At 46.4% G+C, this 22,257-nt stretch overlaps 2 protein-coding genes across 2 annotated transcripts in view; both read right to left on the reverse strand.

Moving 5' to 3' along the window:
- The window catches only part of LOC112061359 (scavenger receptor cysteine-rich type 1 protein M130-like), a 737,202-nt gene that overhangs the window by 569,774 nt on the left and 145,171 nt on the right, over positions 1-22,257 (reverse strand). The window lies entirely within an intron of this gene.
- The window catches only part of LOC101940726 (antigen WC1.1-like), a 49,711-nt gene continuing 31,150 nt past the window's right edge, over positions 3,697-22,257 (reverse strand). The window contains exons 5-14 of the mRNA XM_065578722.1: positions 17,241-17,558; positions 16,847-17,161; positions 13,638-14,024; positions 12,736-13,050; positions 11,770-11,907; positions 9,392-9,487; positions 6,818-6,901; positions 6,112-6,201; positions 5,000-5,143; positions 3,697-4,157 (exon numbers count right to left, since the gene is read on the reverse strand). Of these exons, the coding sequence (XP_065434794.1) occupies positions 4,009-4,157; positions 5,000-5,143; positions 6,112-6,201; positions 6,818-6,901; positions 9,392-9,487; positions 11,770-11,907; positions 12,736-13,050; positions 13,638-14,024; positions 16,847-17,161; positions 17,241-17,558 (2,036 nt within the window). The 3' untranslated portion in view covers positions 3,697-4,008. The remainder of the gene's footprint in view (positions 4,158-4,999; positions 5,144-6,111; positions 6,202-6,817; positions 6,902-9,391; positions 9,488-11,769; positions 11,908-12,735; positions 13,051-13,637; positions 14,025-16,846; positions 17,162-17,240; positions 17,559-22,257) is intronic.

Raw genomic sequence — 22,257 nt, forward strand, 5'->3', positions numbered from 1 at the left:
TATCATCTCCTTGTGGATATTTTGCTATTTATTTCATTGTAACTTGGTTAAAATTGAGCTCCTTTCATTCCTCTTGAGATCTCCACTGCATTCTCAGTCACTATTGACAGTACTATCATCCTTCCTGTCACTCAGACTCATCATGAGTCATCTCTGACTCTTCACCGTCTCTAGAGTCATGCATCCAAGCTGGATCCAAACCTTGCCACTTCTTCCTCTCTCGCATTTCCATTATCAGGCCTATTTCCTCAGTCTACATGACTAAAATTCTCTCCGGTGCTTATCTGCATCCTCTTGGACCTTTCTGGCACCCACCACACTCTCCTGTCTAGTCAAAATGATGTTTCAAAGTCACCTTTTTGACCTGTCACAGTGACAATGTCAGTCCCCTTCTCAATCCCATAGAACATGTCATATGCAAGCTTTTTGTTCCTCCTTTATGGGACTTTCACAACCTAACCCTTCCCCACTTGTCTACTCTTGTATCCAATCCTGCCTCTTCTGCTCTGCCAATGCTGTCAGCCCCTATCATCCATTAGTTCACTTGTCACACAAGCACCTTCCCATTTTCTTCCATTCTGACTCTTATGCAGGGTCACTCCCTCTAAACTAATCCATAAATCCATTACACTGTGCTTCTCCAAATAGCACCTTAAGACCAACTTCTTCCAGATCCCTGTGGTCAGTTGCCAACTGATTACAGCTAAGCAGATGTTTCCAGTAGGAACTTTTGATATTTATCGTACTTAATTATATTAAAGACATGAACCAACTCAAAACTGTCCATCTGTTCACATAGTTGGCCACTGTAAACGCGTGGTCTTGTTACTTTTACCCTCATTGTTTATCCCTCATTCTTTTAAATTGATGTTACAATTACTTGTTACGTCTTAGCTTCAATTTTGGGGTAGGAGAAGCCGAGTCCTATGTGCACAGTCACAGTGCAGCCCTGAGGGACCATGCAGTGCAGCAGAGTGACAACAGGGAAGTCCTTGGGTGCCACAGATTTGTTCCAATATTTATAATCGGTAATCCTGTTTTAAACCCTCCTCTCCCGCATTTCCCAGTTGGCTGGTTCTTATCATTCAGGGAGCTTGGGCAATGGTGGGAAGCGACCTGTATGAAAGGAGAAGGTCAAACTTTTCAGCAAGGGTGCTGTGCAGGACAGATTCACTGTCTGCAGAGAGACTGAAACCAGAGATCTTTTTGGGCACAAGTATATTGTATCTCAGGATTGTGTAGAACAAAGGGAAAATAATCCTGACAATAAAACCCCAGTCACTCCCATCCTGCATTTAACACTGTGGCAGTTCTCAAACACCTTTCGGACAGACCTGCCTCTATCCTCTATTTTCCACTTCATTAATTCAGATTCACTTATGAATCAAATACTCCAGGCAGATGCTTGTATCTGCAATGGAGACACAATCCATTGCTATTAATGCACCGGAGAAACATAGAACTCAAGAGGATGTAATTGTCACAGATTTCAAATGGAAATGCATCTACTTTTCTGATCAGGATGATTGAAAAGGATGTTGCCATCATAGAGACAACTTACAATGGAGTCTAATGTCTTGCTCTGGACAAACAGCAGTGGGAAAAACAGTTTGCTTCATGTGCCACTTGGAGATTCTAAAGCTGAAAAACAAAGCTACGTCTCTGAGTGCAGAATTGGACTGAAGAGTCTTAGGACAAAGAATTCCTTCAGAACAGTGAGGGAAACACAGGGACACGATACATGAAGGAATGAAGGTGTGAATAAAGAATGAAACAAAAAACCTAAAACAATGAAACAAAACAAAAGAAACAAAGAAAGAATGAATGAAAAAACAAAAAAGAGACAGATACAAGAATGGTTCATTACGGGGTGGAGCTGCCCACACTGAGGGGCAGTGGGCTGGGGATCTCTGAGCTGCACATAGACACAGCCTTTGTTATTCACATACAGGGAACATCAGGCAGGGCAGTTGGCTGGAGCAGCAGGCGGTTCTTGCTGTCCACTTGCAAGCTCCTTTTGAAGGATTTGCTGGAGTGGATTTTGATGGCGTTTTAGCTGTCCTTGGTCCTTAGTGTGGATGTGAAATTAGAGGCAGTGCAGTATAAAATGCATACACAGGGTTTAATCAGAGAGTCCTATTTGTCTAAATGTACCACTCATGTATCTGAAACTAGAAATATGAAATATAACTCTGAGGGCCTATTCTAATTATGCAAAGTGTGGGCTATTAATGGTGGTTTGGAATCTTGATGACTCCCATTAACCAGGACAATCATCTGCAGATGGATCTCTTTTACTTGTAAGTCTCCCTGTATACCTATGTGCTGGCAAGTGGGTAATGTTTTCCCTTTAAAAAGGTGATCAAAGTTTATGTGAACCCCTCCAGGTATTTAATAATTTAGAAAGCCTGATTCTAGTATCACTTATACTGTATAAATCTGATACTACTCTAAACGAGTCAATGGTTTTATAATGGGGTAACTAAAAAATAACGAAACAAAACAAAACAAAAAGAACAAAACAAAAAGAAAAACCAGGCCCATAGGCTTTATCCTTCATGTGTAATGAATTAAATTTTTCTGTCATGAGTTTGTTCTTTTTTCTGTTTTCACAAAACATGCAATACACATCAACTTCACTATGGGAAAAATGTTCCTAATCTTCAATCTATTAGGGAAATGCCTGAAAAAAAGACAGAAATCACCTCCCAGAAGCTACACGATTTAGACATTTATGCTCCAATACGTCTGTTGGTCTATAAGGTGCCACAGGACTCTTTGTCGCTTTTTACAGATCCAGACTAACACACCTATCCCTCTGATACTTGACACCATTTAGACAATTTCTGATGTCAATTTCTTGACGTGGACAGCATTTTCCCTTTCAAAAGTAAATTGTTTTATTCCTAGTCTCTTCATATGACCGTCCCACCCCCAAACTTCCTGCTTCCAATCATCTGCTTTCACCTTCTGTCAACCTTTTCTATCTCCATTGTATCTGTGTACAGATGAAGTGACCAAACTGAATGCAGGATTTGTGGTAAAGGAAAGAAAGACATTTCTGTGAAATAGCGATGTACTCTGTATGCGTTCTGCTACTGATTTCATTGAAGGTTCATCCAGAGAACACTTCTGGCTTCTCCACTGGTCAGTACTCCGTTCAGCATCGATATTAAACTATATTTATAGATGGCATTGGAAATAAATATTGCACTGTGTGAACATGATCAGTTTTACTGGGGTTTCTAGTAACAACTCAGTGACTTATTTGTTGTAGCTTTATCGGTTCAGTGGAAATCCAGATTCTGATTAACCTTCCCTTCGTCACTATTGTCTATAAAGTATTTATTATCCTAGCAGAAATATTCATCCTTTGTATTTATCGCTAATGGGGAATTCTTTTCTCCATTTTTTTTAATTTCAGGTGTGAATTACCCAGGGAAAGTTTCCCATTTATCTCCTTGGATTCAATGAACATTTCAAATCTGAATTTACTTTAGGAACAACCATGTTGTTCACTGCAGAATGTTCTCTTGCTGGTGTCTCTCTTTTACCACATGTCTGATAGAACATTCAGTAGAACCCCTCCCCCGCACCATCAAATAGCCTGCCAGAGCCACAGGTGGCCCACCCTTGTCTCTTGATTTGTTCAATTTCTGCCTCTCCCTGTGATGAGCCCTGCAAACTGCACAATTCATCGGGCAAGAAAAACTTCCACTATGGGGAAGACTTTCAGAAAGGATTTAATAAGAAAAAAGGCACAAATTGAAGCTGAAGAAATTACAGGGATAAAAAATCAGGAAACTTCCATCCTGGCCAATCAATGGGAAAATATACAGAGGAAATTTGTGAACCTTTTCCCACTTGCATTTGAATTTCCTGCAACTTCACACAAATTCTTTAGAAACCCCTGCTTTGTCTATCTACCAGGCAGGGACTGTCTCTGGGCATCATGCCAGAGGGAACATTTCTCAGAGAAAAAGTCAAAGCTTTCACATCATCCCACGGTTATTTGGTCCAATCACATTGTTCTGATACTGATCCCCCAGAGTCACCATGTCCCACATCATCATAACTTGTGTCTCCAGGAGGCAGGAACAGGGTTTCTTTCTCCATCCCAGAGACACCTTCATTCCTTAGCGAGTGCAGATTCCAACCTGAAAATTCAAAGGGAGACACATACAGTCAGTGGATCCATTTTATGGTTACATGTGGCCGCATAGCAAGGGTGGAGCACACACTCTGTTATGGGTTAGAAAATGTTCCCTCTTTCTTCTTCTCATTGGGTCCATGACAGGTTTTAATCCATCATCTCTGTACATATTCTGGAAGTAAAATCCTTGGTTTCCAGACCATTTACAGTTGCCAAGTGAGAACTGTATTCAGCTGTCACTTCATGTATAAAACCCAATCATTTACCAGGAAGTAGCTCTTACTTAAGGACATTGTATAATTCACTCTGCGCTAATCATACACATAAGCACGTTATTCTTATCAAGTACTAAGCAATGCATATTTGATCGCCACTCCACTTCCTTTAGGGAGGCTGGTGGTATGTCTGCTCATGACACAGTGGGGATCGGAGGGGAGATGTTGGCAAAGGATAATGGGAAAAGCCCAACTTTTACAGGAAGTGTCATAGGCTCTTTAACATTTGTGTATCAGTAAGAGGACTTTGATTTATAAGATTTTGTCCAAAAGATACAAGCACAGTAAACTGGTGGGAATCCAGTACATCCAGGGTGTGGCAGCCACATAAGGATTTGAACCTAGAGATTGAGGGATTTTGCTGCTTTGACCACAAAGTAGTACACAGCAAAAACTCCCCTTTTCCTGTCACCATTGCAAGCACTGAAACCTCTGCTTTGAGGGAAAGGAGAGAAGGAGAGGGTATTTTTCCCCCCCACAGGCATTGGGTTGGCCAGGTTTATTCCCTAGCTATGTAATGCACATTCCGAGCCAGCCCATGCTGTAGACACACTGTGAAGTGCAAACTCACCTGTCTGTGAATCCCTGTTCCTGTCACTTGCCCTAGTGCCTTCCTCATCATTCTGCCCCAAACCAGGGTCATCTTCAGGGTCAGACACTTCTCTGGCATCATCATAACCAGCCCCTGGGACATCTTTAACCAGGACAGGGGCATCTGACATGAAGATGTGAAGTAATTAAGAGAATATTCATAGTGAAGATAGACACAAACTACAAGCTGCAGATGCACCAGCCTCACTGGTTCTTGGGGATCTCTCAGCACTTCCACCTTCAGGGTGGTCAGAGGAGCCCTCCTCTGGAACCCTCAAACTGAGGGGTTTTACATATCACATTGATTTGATACATTTCAATAGCTGGTTGAGAGGATCCTAGAGCTCCCAGATGAGCAGGGGGAGGGGCAGTTCTAGAAAGAGGTGACTGGGATCTAGACCAGAGGGGTTGCTCCACAAGGCATTTCATTACAATAATTACAAATGTAAATGACTTGGAATTGTCCTGAGTTTGTTTCCAGATTCCTAAATTTGACATTATTTTAAAATGTCTTTTCAATGTGTTCTCCTGATAATGTTTACCCCATAAACTACCATCAGTCTCCAATGTACTGACACCACTGGGAGCTGAGCCAGCTAATAAGGTTGACCCGTGGGTGTAAAATTTCTATGTCCCACCCACTCCCCCATCACAGCGTGTCTGACACAGATGTATATAAGCTGCCATAGCTGCATACCAGGAAAGGCTGGCAGGGAATATTGCTGCTATGTAAAGGTCTCTGCTTCAGTACATTGTCTTTACAGATGATGAGTAGCCCTAGTGCTCACAGCAGTGAGGGCACAGGGCAGTGACCTGAGCCAAGTACTGTGTGGGCAGCTCCTGAGGAAACTGCTCCTTCAGTCCCAGCAGTGGGCCTCTGTCATGACCTGGGACATCACACGCTTCCCTACCGCTGGGCCTCCACACAGCTCTTGTAATGCACCTAGTCAGCGCCCCCAGCGTTATTCCAATAGAAAATACTGGTGGGTGAACTTTGTGGTTTTCTTAACAAACCACTATTGTCCCTACTGGGAAATAAAGTTAGTTTTCCTCAGGGTGACGTTGGTTCCAGGAGGAGGATTCACTGCTCACCTCGGCTGTCTGGAGTCTGGGGGACATTGTTCAAAGCAGGCTCCTCCACGTTATCGTAATCCAACTGAGACCCCCCTGGGGAAGCTCCCTCTGGAAGAGCAAACACCACACTCAGCCCATGGCACTAGTAGAGTCTCTTCAGCACAGGTGGTGCTTATAACTACAGCTGCTCCGTTTATGCCATTGCATTTATAATTAGAGATGGGCCCAGGCCAGGAAGTTCAGATCCAGGATTTTGCTTTAGCCTGTTATAGTGACAGGTGCCAGCCCCAAAACTGTGATCCAGAGCTGGGGTCAGAATCTGCAAATTCCCCCTCCCCTAAAATTCTGGTGGGTTCGGATCAGTGAGTTGGGCTGAGCCCATCTGTAATTATAACATAGGGCAATCTTCTCATTTCTCTCGCGCGATGTGAGTTGAGCCCTGCTGGGCACTGACACCTTCCACCCAAAGAGACTGACCCGTCTCCTCCAGCTCCTCACCTGGGGAGGTCACTGGGAGCCACTCCCAGGGGTGTGTGCTCAGGAGATGGTCACATGTTCCCATCCTGAGATTCTGACAGAAATCCTGTTCAATGGGATTAGACCCAACTGTGTACAATGGGAACCTTGTGAGTGGAAATGGCTGCAATTGCAGAAAGTGTCATAGAAATTCTGTTCTCTGCCCAGATTTGTGTCTCTCGGCCCGAGTCTGCCCCTCCCCCATTACCTTGTTCTGATCCAGGATCATTTTCCCCCTCGCTGTCCCCGGTGTAATATTGCAGCTTCGTCACTGAGTCATCTGAGTAGGAGACTAGAGAGACGAGAACCAGAAATTCATCACAGTGAGAACAGCAGAATTGTGGGACTGGGAACACACCCGGGGCCAGGAGCAGGATTTCGAGTCTCAGTCTATTCCTTCTTCTACAGGAGATGGTGACTCACAGCGACTCTGAGTGGTGAGAGGCTGACACAGACTCCCCAAGAGAAATCTCCATGTCACCGTGGTAAATGTGACTGAGGGGATGCTACAATCAGACCTGAAAGATGCTGGGCTGAGTGAAGGGCACGTCTCTGGCTGCTGGTCCAGGGAAGTTCCACAATGGTCCTGGCCTCCTCAGCCACAGAGGGGACTCCTCCTTCTTAAGGGTAAATATCCACCTCCCTCATGAATCAGTCGATCAGCTCTCTGTGGTGTTTCCAGATTAGGCCAAGACAGGCTCAGAGCAGAGTCTGTGATGCACTGTAACCATCTTGGCAGTGGCGCTGGGGGATGCCCTGAGCATGTTCCCAGAGCCCCACCACAGCACAGCCCTTGGGCAGGATGTTTCCATCAAACATTGAGCCAAAATGGCACAAAGGATAAAAGGGCCATGACTCAAAGTCACGAGGGTCTCCTGAGCTGATCTCTCTGCTCCGGGGGCAGGAGGGAGCCGACCCAGCAGACCAGTGGCTATGGTAGGAGAGGGGCACAGAACATCCCCTGCTCCAATACTCCAAAGCAGTTTTCAAGTGATAGTTTAGCCTGGCCCCAGACAGTCACTTTCCTGACCCATAACTGGTTACACTCCAAGGCTGCAGGATGGGCAGAGTGGTGGGAAGGAAACTCATCTCCCTCAGTCTATATGAGTAATTGCTGGTCTCACCACAGACCCAGCTCCCTCAGCTAGAGTGTGGGGGATAAAAAGATGGTTTGGTTCTCTGGCCATTGGGGGAAAAAAGCAAAAACAAAAACAAAAAACCAACATTCTTTTGAGTTGAGCCATAAATGCCTTTTTTTGGTTGTAAGTTTTGGCAAATGCAATAGTAAAAAAGAAAGTTTAATTTTGACTGAAACCATTTGGTTTTCTTTTGGCCATTAGTTAATTTTTGTTTGGTTGGTTTTTTTTATAGATGAAATTAGAGGAAATTTCTAATGGAAAAATACTATCAAATTGAAAAAAACAAATGTTTTCTTTAGTGTTGTACACAAAGAACAGTTCATTTCAGTAACTCCTCACTTAAAGTCATCCCGGTTAACGTTGTTTCATTGTTACATTTCTGATCAATTAGGGAACATGCTCATTTAAAGTTGTGCAATGCTCCCTTCTAATGTCATTTGGCAGCCGCCTGTTTTGTCCACTACTTGCAGGAAGAGCAGCTCGGTGGAGCTAGCTGGTGGGGGCTTGGAACCAGGGTGGACCAGCAGCCCCCCATCAGCTCCCCCTAAGTTCCCTGTGCAGCAGCTGCCTGCAGTTCAGCTGTGTCCCTCCCCCCACTGCCATGTGCTGCTCCTGCCCTCTGCCTTGGAGCTGCTCCCCAAGACTCCTGCGTGCTGTATGGGGGGAGGGGAAGAAGATGGGGGCTAATGACAGGGTGTCCCCTCCCCCCTGCTCCTGCACCCTGCTTACCCCATCTTCCATAGAGCAGGGGGGACACAGGACAGAGGGAGCTTCCAGGCAGCAGCAGCTGCAGCTGCGGTTGGGTCTCAGCTGGCTGATCTAATTAACAAGGCAGTGTACTTCTGACCCCACTCTTCATACTTAAAGGGGAAATGTGCATCTCTCTCTCTCACACACACACACAGGGTATGTGTCTCTGTCTCTGTCTGCCCTCCCTCCTTTCCTGCTGCCTTGTAAAGTGTGAGAGTTAATCCTTGAGGGCTCAGCCCAGATATGTTTTTTGCTGCCCCAAGCAAAAGCAAACAAAAAAAAGAGCTCCGAGAGCACCACTGCCGAAGCAAAAATGCCGCCCCTGTAATTGTGCCACCCCAAGCACGTGCTTGGTTTGCTGGTGCCTGGAGCCGGCCCTGGCTCAGCCAATTGCTAGTTCATCATTTATGAGGCATTCCCTGGGAAATATCCCACCCTTTGACTCCTCCACCTCAACCAAGCTTCACAATCATCATCACTGTGTACCAGTATTAAATTGTTTGTTTAAAACTTATACTGTGTGTGTATGTTCTTTTGTCTGGTGAAACAAATTTCCCTGGAACCTAAACCCCTCACTTACATTAATTCTTATGGGGAAATTGGATTCTCTTAACATCATTTCGCTTAAAGTCGCATTTTTCAGGAACATATCTACAACGTCAAGTGAGGAGTTACTGTATTTGGAACAATTGGGTGAAATTGACAGGAATTTGTAAAATGTTTCGGTGTCTCTTAATCTGAATTTTTCACCAAAACATTTTGTAATGAAGACTTGTGCCGAGCTCCAATGAGAAACTCACAAGCTGAAGCTGCAGTGACATAACTCTGGGTCAGGGCTTCAGATGGAAAGGGCATTAGATAGTTGCTCCCTGTTAAGAGTGAGACACACAGACCTGAGCGACTGAACATCTCCTGCTTCTCTCTCATCAGGTTATAATCAATTTCCTCGTACACGGCCTCAGAGAAGGGATCCAAGGGTCTTCTGGATCCTGAAAAGAAAGGTCAGGGTTTGCACAGGGTTAGAGAAACCAGAGATGGGAAACACTATGGGATCATCCAGCCCCTCCCCCAGGGCCCAGTGGGAGCCTGAACCCTACAGCACATTCCCACTGCTGGAATTTGAATGAGCCAGGGGACAGGGTTTCTTTCCACAACAGCCCTTTGATGATGGTTCCCAGGGCTAGTTCGCTGTCAGGAAGCTTCTTCACATTCATCTTAAATGTTTCCTTTTTAATCTCATCCCATTATTCCTGGTTATTCCCCTTTGGAGCAGCTTAAATAATTCTTTCCCCACGCTGGTGTTTATCTTTTTTTTCCCATCGAGTTTAAGGTCAGAAGGGACCATTAGAACATCTAGTCTGACCTCCTGTATAACACAGGCTACTGCATTTCACCCAGATACCCCTAGGTTTGAGCCCAAAGATGCACTTAGACTAAAGCATTTCAGTCCTCAGCAGAATAAACTCTTGTGTGCCATAGGCAGAAATCAGGAGCAATGAAGGTACCACCAATGCCCAAGGCCTCCGTAATGACAGGGAACTGACTAGGTGAGAGATGCCTAGATAATCCTGGTAGATGATCCATTCTCCATGTGTCAGAGGAAGATGAAAATCCCCCAAGGTCCCTTTTTGCCAGTCTGACCTGGGGGAAAATTCCTTCCTGACCCCAAATCTGGCAATCGGTTTGACCATGAGCATGTGGAAAAGACACACCAGCCAGATATCTTAGAAAGAGCTTTCTCTAAACCACCTCAGAGGACTGGTCCAGCCTATCCAGTGTCACATATCCCTTTGTAGCTAATGTCTGATGCTTCAGAGCATGGCAAGAAACACAACAAAGCAAAACAAAACACAAATATGGGAGTTTCCCAGATTCCTTCCTGACCCCTGCAGGCAACAGGCTGAAGCCCTGAACCATGAGCACTGATTATAGTCATTGTCTTACTGCAAAGTTGTGAATGTTACGTGTATGTTGATGGCGATCCCATCCTCTATCTTCTTGCAATGGAGCTGCTAGCTAATGTTTGTACAGAGTTTTATAGAAGTAAAATCCCCTACAAGTGCCAGCTTTCAGTACAATACAATGCTCCTTGCTCCTTGTATAATGCTCCTTTCCTGCACTTCTCCTTCCTAAGATTGTCTTGTCTACTGGATCACTCTCTTCACAACTATTTACCACAGCTCTATTTTTTCCCCCTGAAAATATTTCCAATTTCTCTAGGTCCCTTTTCCATGATGTCTCTCCTCATGATATTCTGAACCCCTCCCTGAGACAGATACTGAAACTCCAGGCAGTATCTTTGGGAATCACTGTATTAAAGCTATGAATGGTTTATGTTCTGCTTCATGTGGGAGGGTTACCACAGCTCCTCAAGGAAGAAAAAACAGTGAGAATGTGTGTGTGTGTGTGTGTGTGTGTTGGGGGCGGGGGGAGTGTAATTAAGGTGAATCACTGAGATTGTAAACAACTCCAGAAAGGTAATGACCTTCAGGGTGGTTTGTACAGACTGGTCCAAACTGGGTTACTAGAGACCAAGAGACAAAGAAAGACTTCTGGTATGAAAGGCTGAGTTTAAACAGACTCAGGGCCTTCATTTTGATTCAGCAAATGGGCAGGGCCTTCTGTCCATGGGGATCCCAACACTGAATAGTTGGAGGGACGTTGGTCTACCAGGCTGCCCATGAGGAAGACAGGTGAATTCTGGTATGTTCAGCAACTGTGGAGGAATTTTTATTGTTTTTAATGTTTTCTCTGTCATACTTTTATCCTAGGAATAAGGTGTAGTTTGCTGAGAGAGAGTTGGGTGGTGACTTGTAACTGCTGGCAATGCACTGCTCATAGCCCTTGGGGAGAATGCACAGTATGGGGGCTGGCCTGTACGCAGACTGGTTTGCTGGGGGTATCACGGTGGAAGGCGGGGGGGGGGGGTGTGCAGTATTAAAAACCCCTGGCCACAAGGAGGTGGGACGGGGGTTCCCACCCAGAGACAGGTGACAGCTGGAGGCCTGAGTAGGCACTCCTGGAGTGGATCACTGGAGGGTTGGGGGGATTCAGATGCCTCTTCTCTGAAACTGTAAAGGTCCCTAGCTAGCATCATCTCCAGATTTCATGGCTGGGCTGTCCCCCAGACAGTTAATTAAATATTAAATGAGAAAGGAGTTAGGCACCCTCGTCTGCCCCACCCAGTCCGGTATCACCCCTCACCCTGACACCCTGCAGCCCCCCGGCTATTGCAGAGACATTTCACACAGTGACACCAATCAGCACCCACCTCTGCGCTGTGCCCTGGCACTTCGCACCTGTGCCCCTAGAATGATTAAGACCAGGCAGAGCAGGGACCCCAGGATAATGCAGATGATCACGGGCACCGTGCCTCTCCCACTGTTGGTCGGAGGGCTGCGCTGGGGAGCTGGATGGAAATGAACATGCGACAAGGAGAGATTATCCTGTGAGATTCAGGAGGGGGCGGGGAGCTCCCCAGTCACTCATTGCACGTGCCAGGACAGCAGGGTAAAGGGCTGGGACAGTCTGTGCACCGTGGGGGCAGCTCACAGGCTGCTGTTTAAATCATGGGTCCTGCCCTGTCATCTGGAGCCAGAAGATAGGAATCCTCTGACACAGCATGGCCTGCAGCTCCCACCCAGGTGTCCTTCCCCCTCAGATGTCACAGGCCATGGAAAGGAGCTCCTTCCCTCAGGCTGCAGCTTGCAGCTCATCCTCTGTGACCCAGCACCAGGGTAATTTACCCCTTGATGGGAGGAAGGAGATGCTTTAACTAGGATATTTGGAAAAATCTGTCCTTTCTGTCAGACCTGCAAAGGGAAAGGGAGGAGAGTTGGAGCCTGGAGCGAGGGGGAGGCAACGTGTTTGTTCCTGGGGGGAACCTCACCACTGAGAGTCCCTGGTTGTCTCCAGCTGTCACCTCCACAAACTTCCTCATAGTAGCACAGGGCCTGTTTGTTAGTGATTTAGGGCCCAAGTCCCTTGTGCTCTGTGCAGCGATGAGGACTCTAGTAACAAACCAGCACACTGGGGCCTGTGATGGATGCAGGGGTTATGTGGGCTGATGCTTGAGCCAATCTGACCCCACAAAGGCTCCACCCCAAAGCATCCATGATGCTCCTGCACACAGGAGATGGGAGGGCCTGGTCTGGGACCAAAGGGATAGGGGGGTGGGCTGATCCATCCTCCTCCCTGAAAATTACAGCATGTAGCAAAAACATCTCCTGTCACTCACCTGTGCAATTCACAGCAGCATCTTCCTTATGACCACAGTTGCTCTCACCCCAGGGCTTGGCAGGACAGTCCCAGAGAGATGACTCTGTCCCTCTGCAGTTCACCTTCTCCACCCAGATGGGACCAGTCCCCTCACTGAATGCAGCCTCGCCCAGGGCAGATACAGCAGAGCCACAGCCCAGTTGTTTACACACAATGTTAGCATCCGCCATGTCCCAGGAGTCATCACAAACTGTTCCCCAGGAGCCACGGTACCAAACCTCCACTCTCCCCGAGCATCTGTTCTCTCCTCCCACGACACGTAACTTCTCCTGGTCTGGAAATGCAGACACCTCACATGTTACTGGGACAGCTGGGAAAGTCCTTAGGGACCAAGAGTGAAACAATGAGAAGCAGAGATACCTGTGCAGCTTGGAGAGTTCGGGCATTCGGCAAACAGGGTCTGAGTTGGTTTTGCTTTTTTTCCTATGGAGAGAAAATGCCGAGGTGAATGCACTGGGTTTTGCATGTGATGTGGGAATAGAATTTGTCTGTATTTTAAACCTCTAATTTCAGCACTGTATGAACTGAAATGTGAACTCTGGGTCATTTAATATCCAGACTTGTGGGGGATTCCCGTCTTGACCCAAACTGCACAGCCTGTTTGTTCATCCCAAAAGGATTAATAAGCACAGAGCTGTCTGATGACAGTCTCTAGGGAGAGGCTTTTCTTGACTCTCACGCTACCTTATCTCACTGTGTAACACTGGTCTCTTTTATAATTAATTGATTAACTTCCATGTTTGTTGTTAATCAGAAAAATGCCTATTCCTATAAAACATCATGAAAATATGTTTGTATCTTGTGCTAAGAATTTACATCTGCCTACACTGAGATGTGAATAATAGCAAAAGTTCTATCGTAATCCTTCAATTAATTGAACACATCGCATACATGTGTGTTTGCATATGCACATGCAGGTAGTTTCAGAATTACCAGTGCAAGAAATATGGGTTTCTTCTGCTCGGTTATCACATGACTTTGGATTCCAGGGCTCTGACGGGCACTGCCAAAGGGAGCTGTGCTGCTCACTGCATGCAACATGGTCCAGCCATGTGGGACCAGAACCTGCTCCATATTCAAAGTCGCTTGCAATCTGCCCTCCATCCCCACAGTTCAGCTGTTTGCAGACAATTGTTGGGGTGACTCCAGACATCTGATTGGAGCAAACACTGCCCCACGTCCCATTGTAGAAAACCTCCAGCCGCCCAGCACAGTCACTGTCTCTCACCAGCCTCAGATCTGTGAATTCTAGAAGGAAATGCACAAAAAGGGAATTTAAATTGTCTGATTCTGGAATGAACTGGGGAGTGAAGAGTGAAATCCCAGCAATTCCTAACGATCCTGTGCATCATTCTGCAGGAGCAACTGCTAGAGAACCACTCAAAGAATCAGAGACTCTTTTAGACACCACAGGCCCCTTAGAAATACAGAGGGCATCTCTGGAAGGCCACCATTTACCAGCAGCTACATACAGATTGTAATAGATAAAGACCAGGAAGGATTGTGACATTGGCAGGATAAAGGCCAGCTCTTGCCCAGGCTGCAGCTGAGAATTGATAATCTCATAGCTGGAGACCAGATCAGGTCACCTGTATGTTAGTTTTGCTCAAAACAGGTATTAGTCTGATAGGAATGTATTTTGTGTTTAGACTCTATGAAACGGTGGTTAGTTGCTGCAGGCATTAGTCTCACTTGTAATGTCTGTGGTCCATGCTACAAGAAAATATGTAAGTTTTGCTTTATAAGTTTGAAAATATTTGCTCTGAGCTTGTGAACTCAGGCACAGGAATCATCCCCCCATCCATCCGCAAGGACTATCAAAATCAGATGGGCCATCAAGGATCATCACAATATAAAGGATTGGTTAATGGCCTTATCATACCCCTGGAGCAGTACATGCAGAAGGCATCGTCCCATCGCTTTGAAGGCTGGAAGAGGGAAATAAAAATAGCAGATGTGAAGATTGTTCATGTTTTTGGCTGTTTGAACTGTGACAGGGCTAGAGACGCCAAACTGAAGCCAGAGACCCCAAGGGGTCAACGCTGAAGGACATTTGGAATTGACAGATCACTACAACTCTGTCACTCCTAGGATGTAAATGGTAACTCATTTGTGTGTAGATGTTTGTTTGCTTTAACTGTGTAATTAAACCTTTTATTTCTTTTATCTATTTAATAGACATGTATATAGTTTATTACAGGATTGGCTACAGGCATTGTCTTTGGGGTAAGATCCAGGATACCAACTGATCTGAGTAAGTGACTGATCTCTTGGGACTGGAAGCAAGCTGAATGTGGTGTGATTTTTGGTGTAAGTGACCAATTATCATTGTCTGGGTGACAAATTGGACTGGAGAGTCTAAGGGGACTGTCTGTGATTACATGGTAAGATAGATATAGTGATCCAGGACTAAGTTCCCTCTAAGCTATCAAAGGCCAGATAGGCACACAGGCACAGAGGCCTGGACTGGAGAGGTGCCTCTTCCCCAGCCCCGGAGTTTCTGCAGTGGGGAAAGAGGCGCCTCTCCCCTGGCCCCAGTCTGCTGCAGCAGGAGAGGGCTGGGGGGAGTCCTCTCTCTCTGCCACAGACCCAAGGCAGCCTGCACCCCAAACCCTTCCAGCCATGGCCCCATCCCATAGCCCACAACCCCAGCCAGAGCCCTCACCCCCCCACATACTCCAACTGTCTGCCCAAGCCCTAAACCCCCTCCTGCACCATGAGCCCCTCATCCCTGGGCCCACCCCAGAGTCCTCACCCCTAACCAGAACCCTCAGCCCCCACACTCTAACCCGCTGCCCCAGCCCCTGAGCCCCCTCATGACCCCAAAACCCTCATCCCTGCCCCACCAAGCCTGCACCCCCAGCCAGAGCCCTCATCCTCACCCTGTGCACCGACACCCTCTGCCCCAGCCCTGAGCCAACTCCCACACTCCATACCCCTCTGCCCCACCCCGCCACACATCACCTCCATATTGGTGCACATAACAAAATTAATTTCGCACATGGATGTAAAAAATTAGAGGGAACATTGGTCCAGGAGTTCACATCTGTTACTGTCTTGGTTAAATCTACTTATAGACACACCACCAGTTTGGGGTATTGCCTTGTTTCTCACCATCTGCGCTGAGGTGGGCACTTAGAGCCGTGAGCCACTCCAGACAGTGTGACAGGGATCATGAGATCAAATAGTCTGACCTTCTGTAAAACAGCTGCATAGAGCCTAATAACTTGAGTCTGACTAAAGCATCGCTTCCAGAAAGGCATCCGGTTTAGACAGGAAGACTTCAAGAGATGCAGAATGCACCATTTCCCTGGTAGTTTGTTCTGATGGTTAATCACCCCCCCTGTTAAAAACCTGGGCCTTATTTCTGATGTGAATTTGTCTGGTTTCAGCTTCCAGCCATCGACTCTTGTTCTGCCTTTTGCCATTAGATTAAAGAGCCCTTTAGTAAGTGGTATGTTCTCCTTGTGATGGAACTTATGCACTGTAACCAAATTACCTCTTGATTGTTTTGATAAGCTGAACAGATTCAGCATCTTAAATCTCTCACCGTAAGGCTTTTATTCAAGCCATCAGATCACTTTTGTGGCTCATCTCTGCTCCCTCTCCAATTTTTGTAGACATCAGAACTGGACACAGTATTCCAGTATCTGTCTCACCAGTGCCATATACAATAGTATAATTTAGTCCCCACTTCTACTCACTACTCCCCTGTTTATACATCCAAGATTCACATTAGCCCGTTTTGCCACACATGGCACTGGGAGCTCATGTTCAGTTATTTCTCCACTAGGACCCTACATCCCTTTCAGTCACTGCTTTCCATGATACAGTCTCCTTCAGATACCTGAGATGCAGCATTCTAACATTAGGGAAATCTTGCAATGTCTCCAGTATCTCTGGTTGTTAGCTGAGGACTTTCTAATGGTGAACCTGGTAGATAGTTACACAAGGGAAAGGGAGGCAGAGACAGTCTGGGAAAGTATCATTCTCAGCAATCTCCTTAAACTTCTGCCCCCTCCATTAAATCCCCTGGTAACATGGCTCACAAAAGCATTCACAGAACAGACCTGAGCAGAGAACTCCCGCGTCCTCTTTGTGTCTGCAGTTGTGTTGGCCCCAGCCTCTGGAAGGACACGACCAGAGATCAGATTCATTCCCAGAGCAGTTCACATCATCCAGCCAGATCTGCCCGGATCCTTGCCCATAATGAGCAGAGACAGTTGCATTGATGGCATGTCCACATCCCAGTTGTTTGCAAACAACATTGGAGTCCAGTAGGTCCCAGAAATCATCACAGACTGTCCCCCAGCTGCCATTGTAATAAATCTCCACTCTCCCGGCACAGCGACCTGCCCCATTCACCAGTCTGATCCGCCTGCTCCCTGCAGGGAGAGATCCCAGCTGTTAATATGTATTTTTCTACTGAACAGAGAATGTTTGTGAGATTTGGAAATCAATCACCTGAGCAAACGACACCGATGTCCTGAGCAATTCCTGCCTGGGCTGTCTCAGATGTGGAGTTGTCACAGAGAGTCAGACGCATCTCATTTCCTGCACACTGGACCCTTCTCAGCCCCACGGGGCCCATTCCTCCCTCAGACTTAGGGGGATTATAAGCTTTCTCAGCGACTCCACACTGGAGCTGCCTGCACACCACGCTGGCATCGTCCATGTCCCACTGGTCATCCAGCACTCTGCTCCACACACCACGGAGGAAAATCTCAACTCTCCCATCGCACCGGCTCTCTCCATTCAGCAGTCTGAGCGATTCAGAGCGACCTGGGCTCAGGAGAGATGGGAAACACACTGAATAACACTCCCTGTTATACATTAGAAATAATACAGAGTGTGCATGAAATTATGGACTGTTTCTCAATAAGAAGGTATAATCCAGTGATCAGAGTGTGTCACAGTGTTAAAGGGAACAACCTCTGTCAGAAGACACTTATTCTTTTGGCTCTATAAGCGGAAGATGCTAGAAGGACTGTAAAACTTTGAACTTGACAGAAGGGCTTGCTAGCAGACCTTGTAAATGCGTGACCAAAGGACTTCCTGCAGATTACTGATTGGGAAAATAGTCTCTGTGGGTGGTGGTAGAATGGCTGCTGAGGTTTGTAGTCACTTTATCCAGGCTTAAATGCCTGGAAGCCAGTGAATGGTGTTTGCACAGGCACACAGTCAGTGACTTGTGAATGATTTAGGGTCGGGAAAGGTGGGTGGAGCTCGAGCCTCGGGGGGACCCCCCTTCACTCCAAGGGTGTGCCTAGTGTGACCAGATGTCCTGATTCTATAGGGACAGTCCTGATATTTGGGGCTTTTTCTCATATAGGCGCCTATTATCTCCCACCACCTGTCCAATTTTTCACATTTGCTATCTGGTTACCCTACAGCTTGTATGACCCGGGCAGCCCCAGGTTTGGGTGCCTGCTGAGCGGTAAGGACCGGCTGGAAACGGTTCAGGGAGGAGAGCCCCACTCCCTCCTGACCCCCCGGGCACCAGATCCCTCCTGCACCCCTCCCGCTGCACCTCCCATCATTGTCCACCCTCCCAAAAGCTGTCCCCCACAGGTTTCCTGTCCTAGCTATGCCACTAGTGTAGTGTGAGGGTAGAGAGTAGATTTGTGGCTTTCCATGGAGGCTCATGGATATAACTGGGTACCACAGCCCCTCAGGAAGGCCAGATGGGATCATGGCAGATGGAGCTCATACGGAAGGGACCAGGTGTTTTTCCTTAGAAGGGATTCTCCTTCCAGCAACTGTAGGGAGAAATTAGCATCTTCATGTGCTGAGGAGTTCCCTCTGAGAACCAGGGTATGGGCTGGGTAGCTAGTTAAGAGAGGCAGGGCAGGGCTGCAGGGAATTCAGTTAGGAATGCAGGTAGCAGCCTCTGTGAGAAGCAGGAGAACTGTGAGGTGAATTGCCTCCAAGGTAGAAAGGTATCAGCTGTAAAGAGGAGAGTAGATGTCAGTTGAGAGTGCTGGGCAGGGCCCTATAGGCTTAGTCATGGTGTGTAACAGCACCAGTGACTCTGGGCTCTGTGAGAGACAGTCCTGGAAGCTACGGTACATTATTAGGAAGAAGGTTGAAATCTAGTGCTTTTGCAGTAGGTTTCTCTGTAAGAACCCCAGTTCCAGCCAGTCAAGAAGCCCTATGGAGACTCTGTACATGGATGAGAAGATGGGGCAGAGAGGGGACCTGCAACTTCATTAAGCAGGAGGGGTCACTTTGGATGAGGGGAGAAGCGGATGATCACAATGACCTCTTTGGGTCTTAAAACTCTGCAGATCTATAGACCCATGAGACAGGCTTCATTTAGTCACAAGGGAACCAGATTGGCTGGCCATTAAAATTAAGTTTTCTAGTGAATTATTTTTCCTGCAGAGCCCTGGCAGCTTTCAGTGCCCAAGATGGATAAATCGGGGTTGTTCAGTGTCAGGCTGTGGCCTGTATGACCCCTGCCTCATTCGCTGTAGAAACTGGAAGGCCTGTAGAGAATGAGCAGGGGAGCGCAGGAAGAACTAGGATGATCTTGTTAAGAGCAGTGACTGTCATTCAGTAGAGCTCAGTTCTGTTCCTGCCTCTGCCACAGACTTCACAGGTGATGCTGAACAGGTCTCTTAAGCCAGTTTTTATAGGGTCTGATTTGCAGAAGTACTGAGCACTCACAACTGCCGCAAGGGTCAAGACAAGATGTGGCTGCTCAGCTCTTCTGCAATCAGGCAGTGGGGTCGGGTGGAATGAGAACAGGGCTCTGAGGCAAAATACTTTGGTTTATCCTGTCTCTGCTGCTGACTCACTAGGTGGCCTTGGGCAAGTCGCTTTGCTTTTCTCAGTTTCACCATTTGTAAAGTGGAGCTAATAATAATACTTAGCCACCTGCTTCCCTGGATTTTGGAGAGGTTTATTAATGTCTGGACATACTTTGAAGACACAAAGCTCTGTAGAAATAGTGAGTACTCTGAAGAATCAGGCCCTGGGTCTCAGGTTGCTGCCCAATCACCCCAAAGTTGGAATTTTGGCTTTAATCATTGTATGTAAAATTTTCAAAAGCAGCTAACTGATGTAGGAATCTAAGTGCCACTTTCAGAAGTGACTTAGGCAGAAAGAGGGAGAAGTCTGCATGGTTCTTGGGCTCCTACGTTACTGGAGAAAATGGGATTTAAGTCTCTAAGTCACTTAGGCATTTTTGAAAATCTTATTCTTGGGCTTCTAAGTGCCTAAGTCACTTTTGAAATGGGCACCATAAGAGTCTGCTATCTCCCGGGGTGTTATGTAGACAAATTCATTAATGTTTGTGGTGCATTCTCATATTACGGTGACAAGCACCCTAGAAAATCCCATGAAGAAATTAATAATTCTGTATTCAGTGCAGTGTTTGTATGGTATGTACAGTGAATAAATCCCTGGATCACAGGTTGAATGATGAGGATAAACCTAATTATTCAACAGCTCCCCCATCCCCTGAGCACCATCCTCCCAGTGCACTGGAGGAGGCTGGAGTTGGGGGTTGGTGAGAATTATGGGATGTGTGTATACAATTGGACTGTATCATAATGTATATGCATAAGGAAGGGTGGGGGGCTGAATTAACATTACATAGGTAACCTAAACTCTGGTATTTTCTAATTCTTGTACCTTTGGTTTTGACTAAATACACTAAATAACGCTGTTTGATTTTTTTTTTATAGAAGGTAAATATTAGAGTGGGTCAACAACCCAAAATTTTTCCTATGAAGTATTTTGAATGCAGTATTTCAATTTTTAAACACATTTGAGATACTGGCATGTGGAAATGGAATGAAAATTTTTCTTTAGACTCTAACTAAAATGTTGATTTATTTCAACTTTTGGAAAATGAAACATTCAATTTTCCTTTCCAGTGTTTGGATTTACAGGCTTGCCACATCCTCTCCCTTTCTATTTTTTCATCTTTTCTTCCACTGTAAAAAGTTAGGAAAAAGTAAAAAAGTAAGAACACAGGGGGAAAAGTCTTTTGAGTTTTTTCAACTGGGAAGGTGTGAAAAAAGTAAAAAAAGCTAAATGAGTGAAAGCACTACTTTCTCTGTGGTGTGCTACCAAAAATACCCTCAGGAACTCACGTGAGAGAAGGGAAATGGTGATTTTCAGCAGTTTATAATTCAGCCAAACCTGGAAGGCATCTCACTGCATTAGGAGAAGGCACCTCCCTGGCCCCAGCACTGACCCCTTCCCAAACTGCAAAGGCTGCAGCAATCAAGGAAGGGGCGAGAGCTTCTCAAGAAGATGCAGAGAATATTTTATAATAGAAAGGGTGATGCAATCTCCACATTGGCAGGGCCAGCTCCAGCTTTTTTGCCACCCCAAGCGGCAGAAAAAAACAAACAAACAAAAAAACCCCAAAACTATTGACCTGCCACCAAAGTGCTGTCGAAGAGGAAGACAGGTGTAGCGCCCCTCTCCACCTGGTTACCTCCTTTAATGGCAATCCGCTTCCAGGTTTTGATGGACAGGTCTGGGTTCTTTTGGATTCCGCCACCCACTCAGCAGGGTGAATCTTTTTTCTTTTTTTTCTATGAAATTATTTGGCGGTGCCTCCACCCCCCTCGCTCCTTCCTGGCAGGGTCACCAGGGCAGCTTGGGCGGAAAATTCTAACTACAGATTTCAGAGTAGCAGCCATGTTAGTCTGTATCCACAAAAAGAACAGGAGTACTTGTGGCACCTTAGAGACTAACAAATTTAAATTTAAAGTACTCCTGTTCTGTCTTCTAACTACAGAGTAATCCCCACTTACTTGACTGATAGTTGGAGACTTCCACGAAATAACACAACACATAAAAATATATTAAACAGGCAACAAATACAACATAACAGGGTGAAACATTATTTTTAGGGTCACCGGTGCCCACACTGAAAATACCCATGACTTGATGTAACAAGTGTAAAACTAGTGTCCTGTTGGTACATGTACTTTTCTGGGGCCCTTGATGACCTATAAAATTCTCTGCAGTGGTTTGGCAGTGTGGCTGACTGGGTTCAGTACAGCCCAAAAGACCCACAAGTGGGAGGAGGTGGTGAATCCCTCCACAGGTATAATAAGCGGCAGGTTATAAAATCCTCAAACCCTTACTCCCTGGCTTGAGGACACAGTTCAGGGAGTAGGGGGTCCCCAAAACAAATTCCCTGACTAACTAACTAAAAAATGGTGCACTCACTAACTCCATGAATGATCTTCAGGTTTGAAGATGACGCTGGACTCTTCAGTCACTGCAGAGGGGCTGCTGTCTGCTGTCAGGGGTCCTCCTCAAGCAGGAATCAGGCTGCGTTGGTCCCAGGATTTCCCCTCACCACAAAGGGGTGCAGGGCGCAAGGTGTAGGTTATACAACTACCCTAACATCCGAACTGTAGCCTCCTAGCCCAGCCTCCAGTCACACACTCAGCAGGCAGCTTCCCTGGACTAGCAGAGCTGACCATGTGGTGACTAGTCTCACCTAGGGAGC

The sequence above is a fragment of the Chrysemys picta genome, unplaced genomic scaffold (assembly GCF_011386835.1).
Source record: "Chrysemys picta bellii isolate R12L10 unplaced genomic scaffold, ASM1138683v2 scaf1, whole genome shotgun sequence".
NCBI classification, from domain to species: domain Eukaryota; kingdom Metazoa; phylum Chordata; order Testudines; family Emydidae; genus Chrysemys; species Chrysemys picta.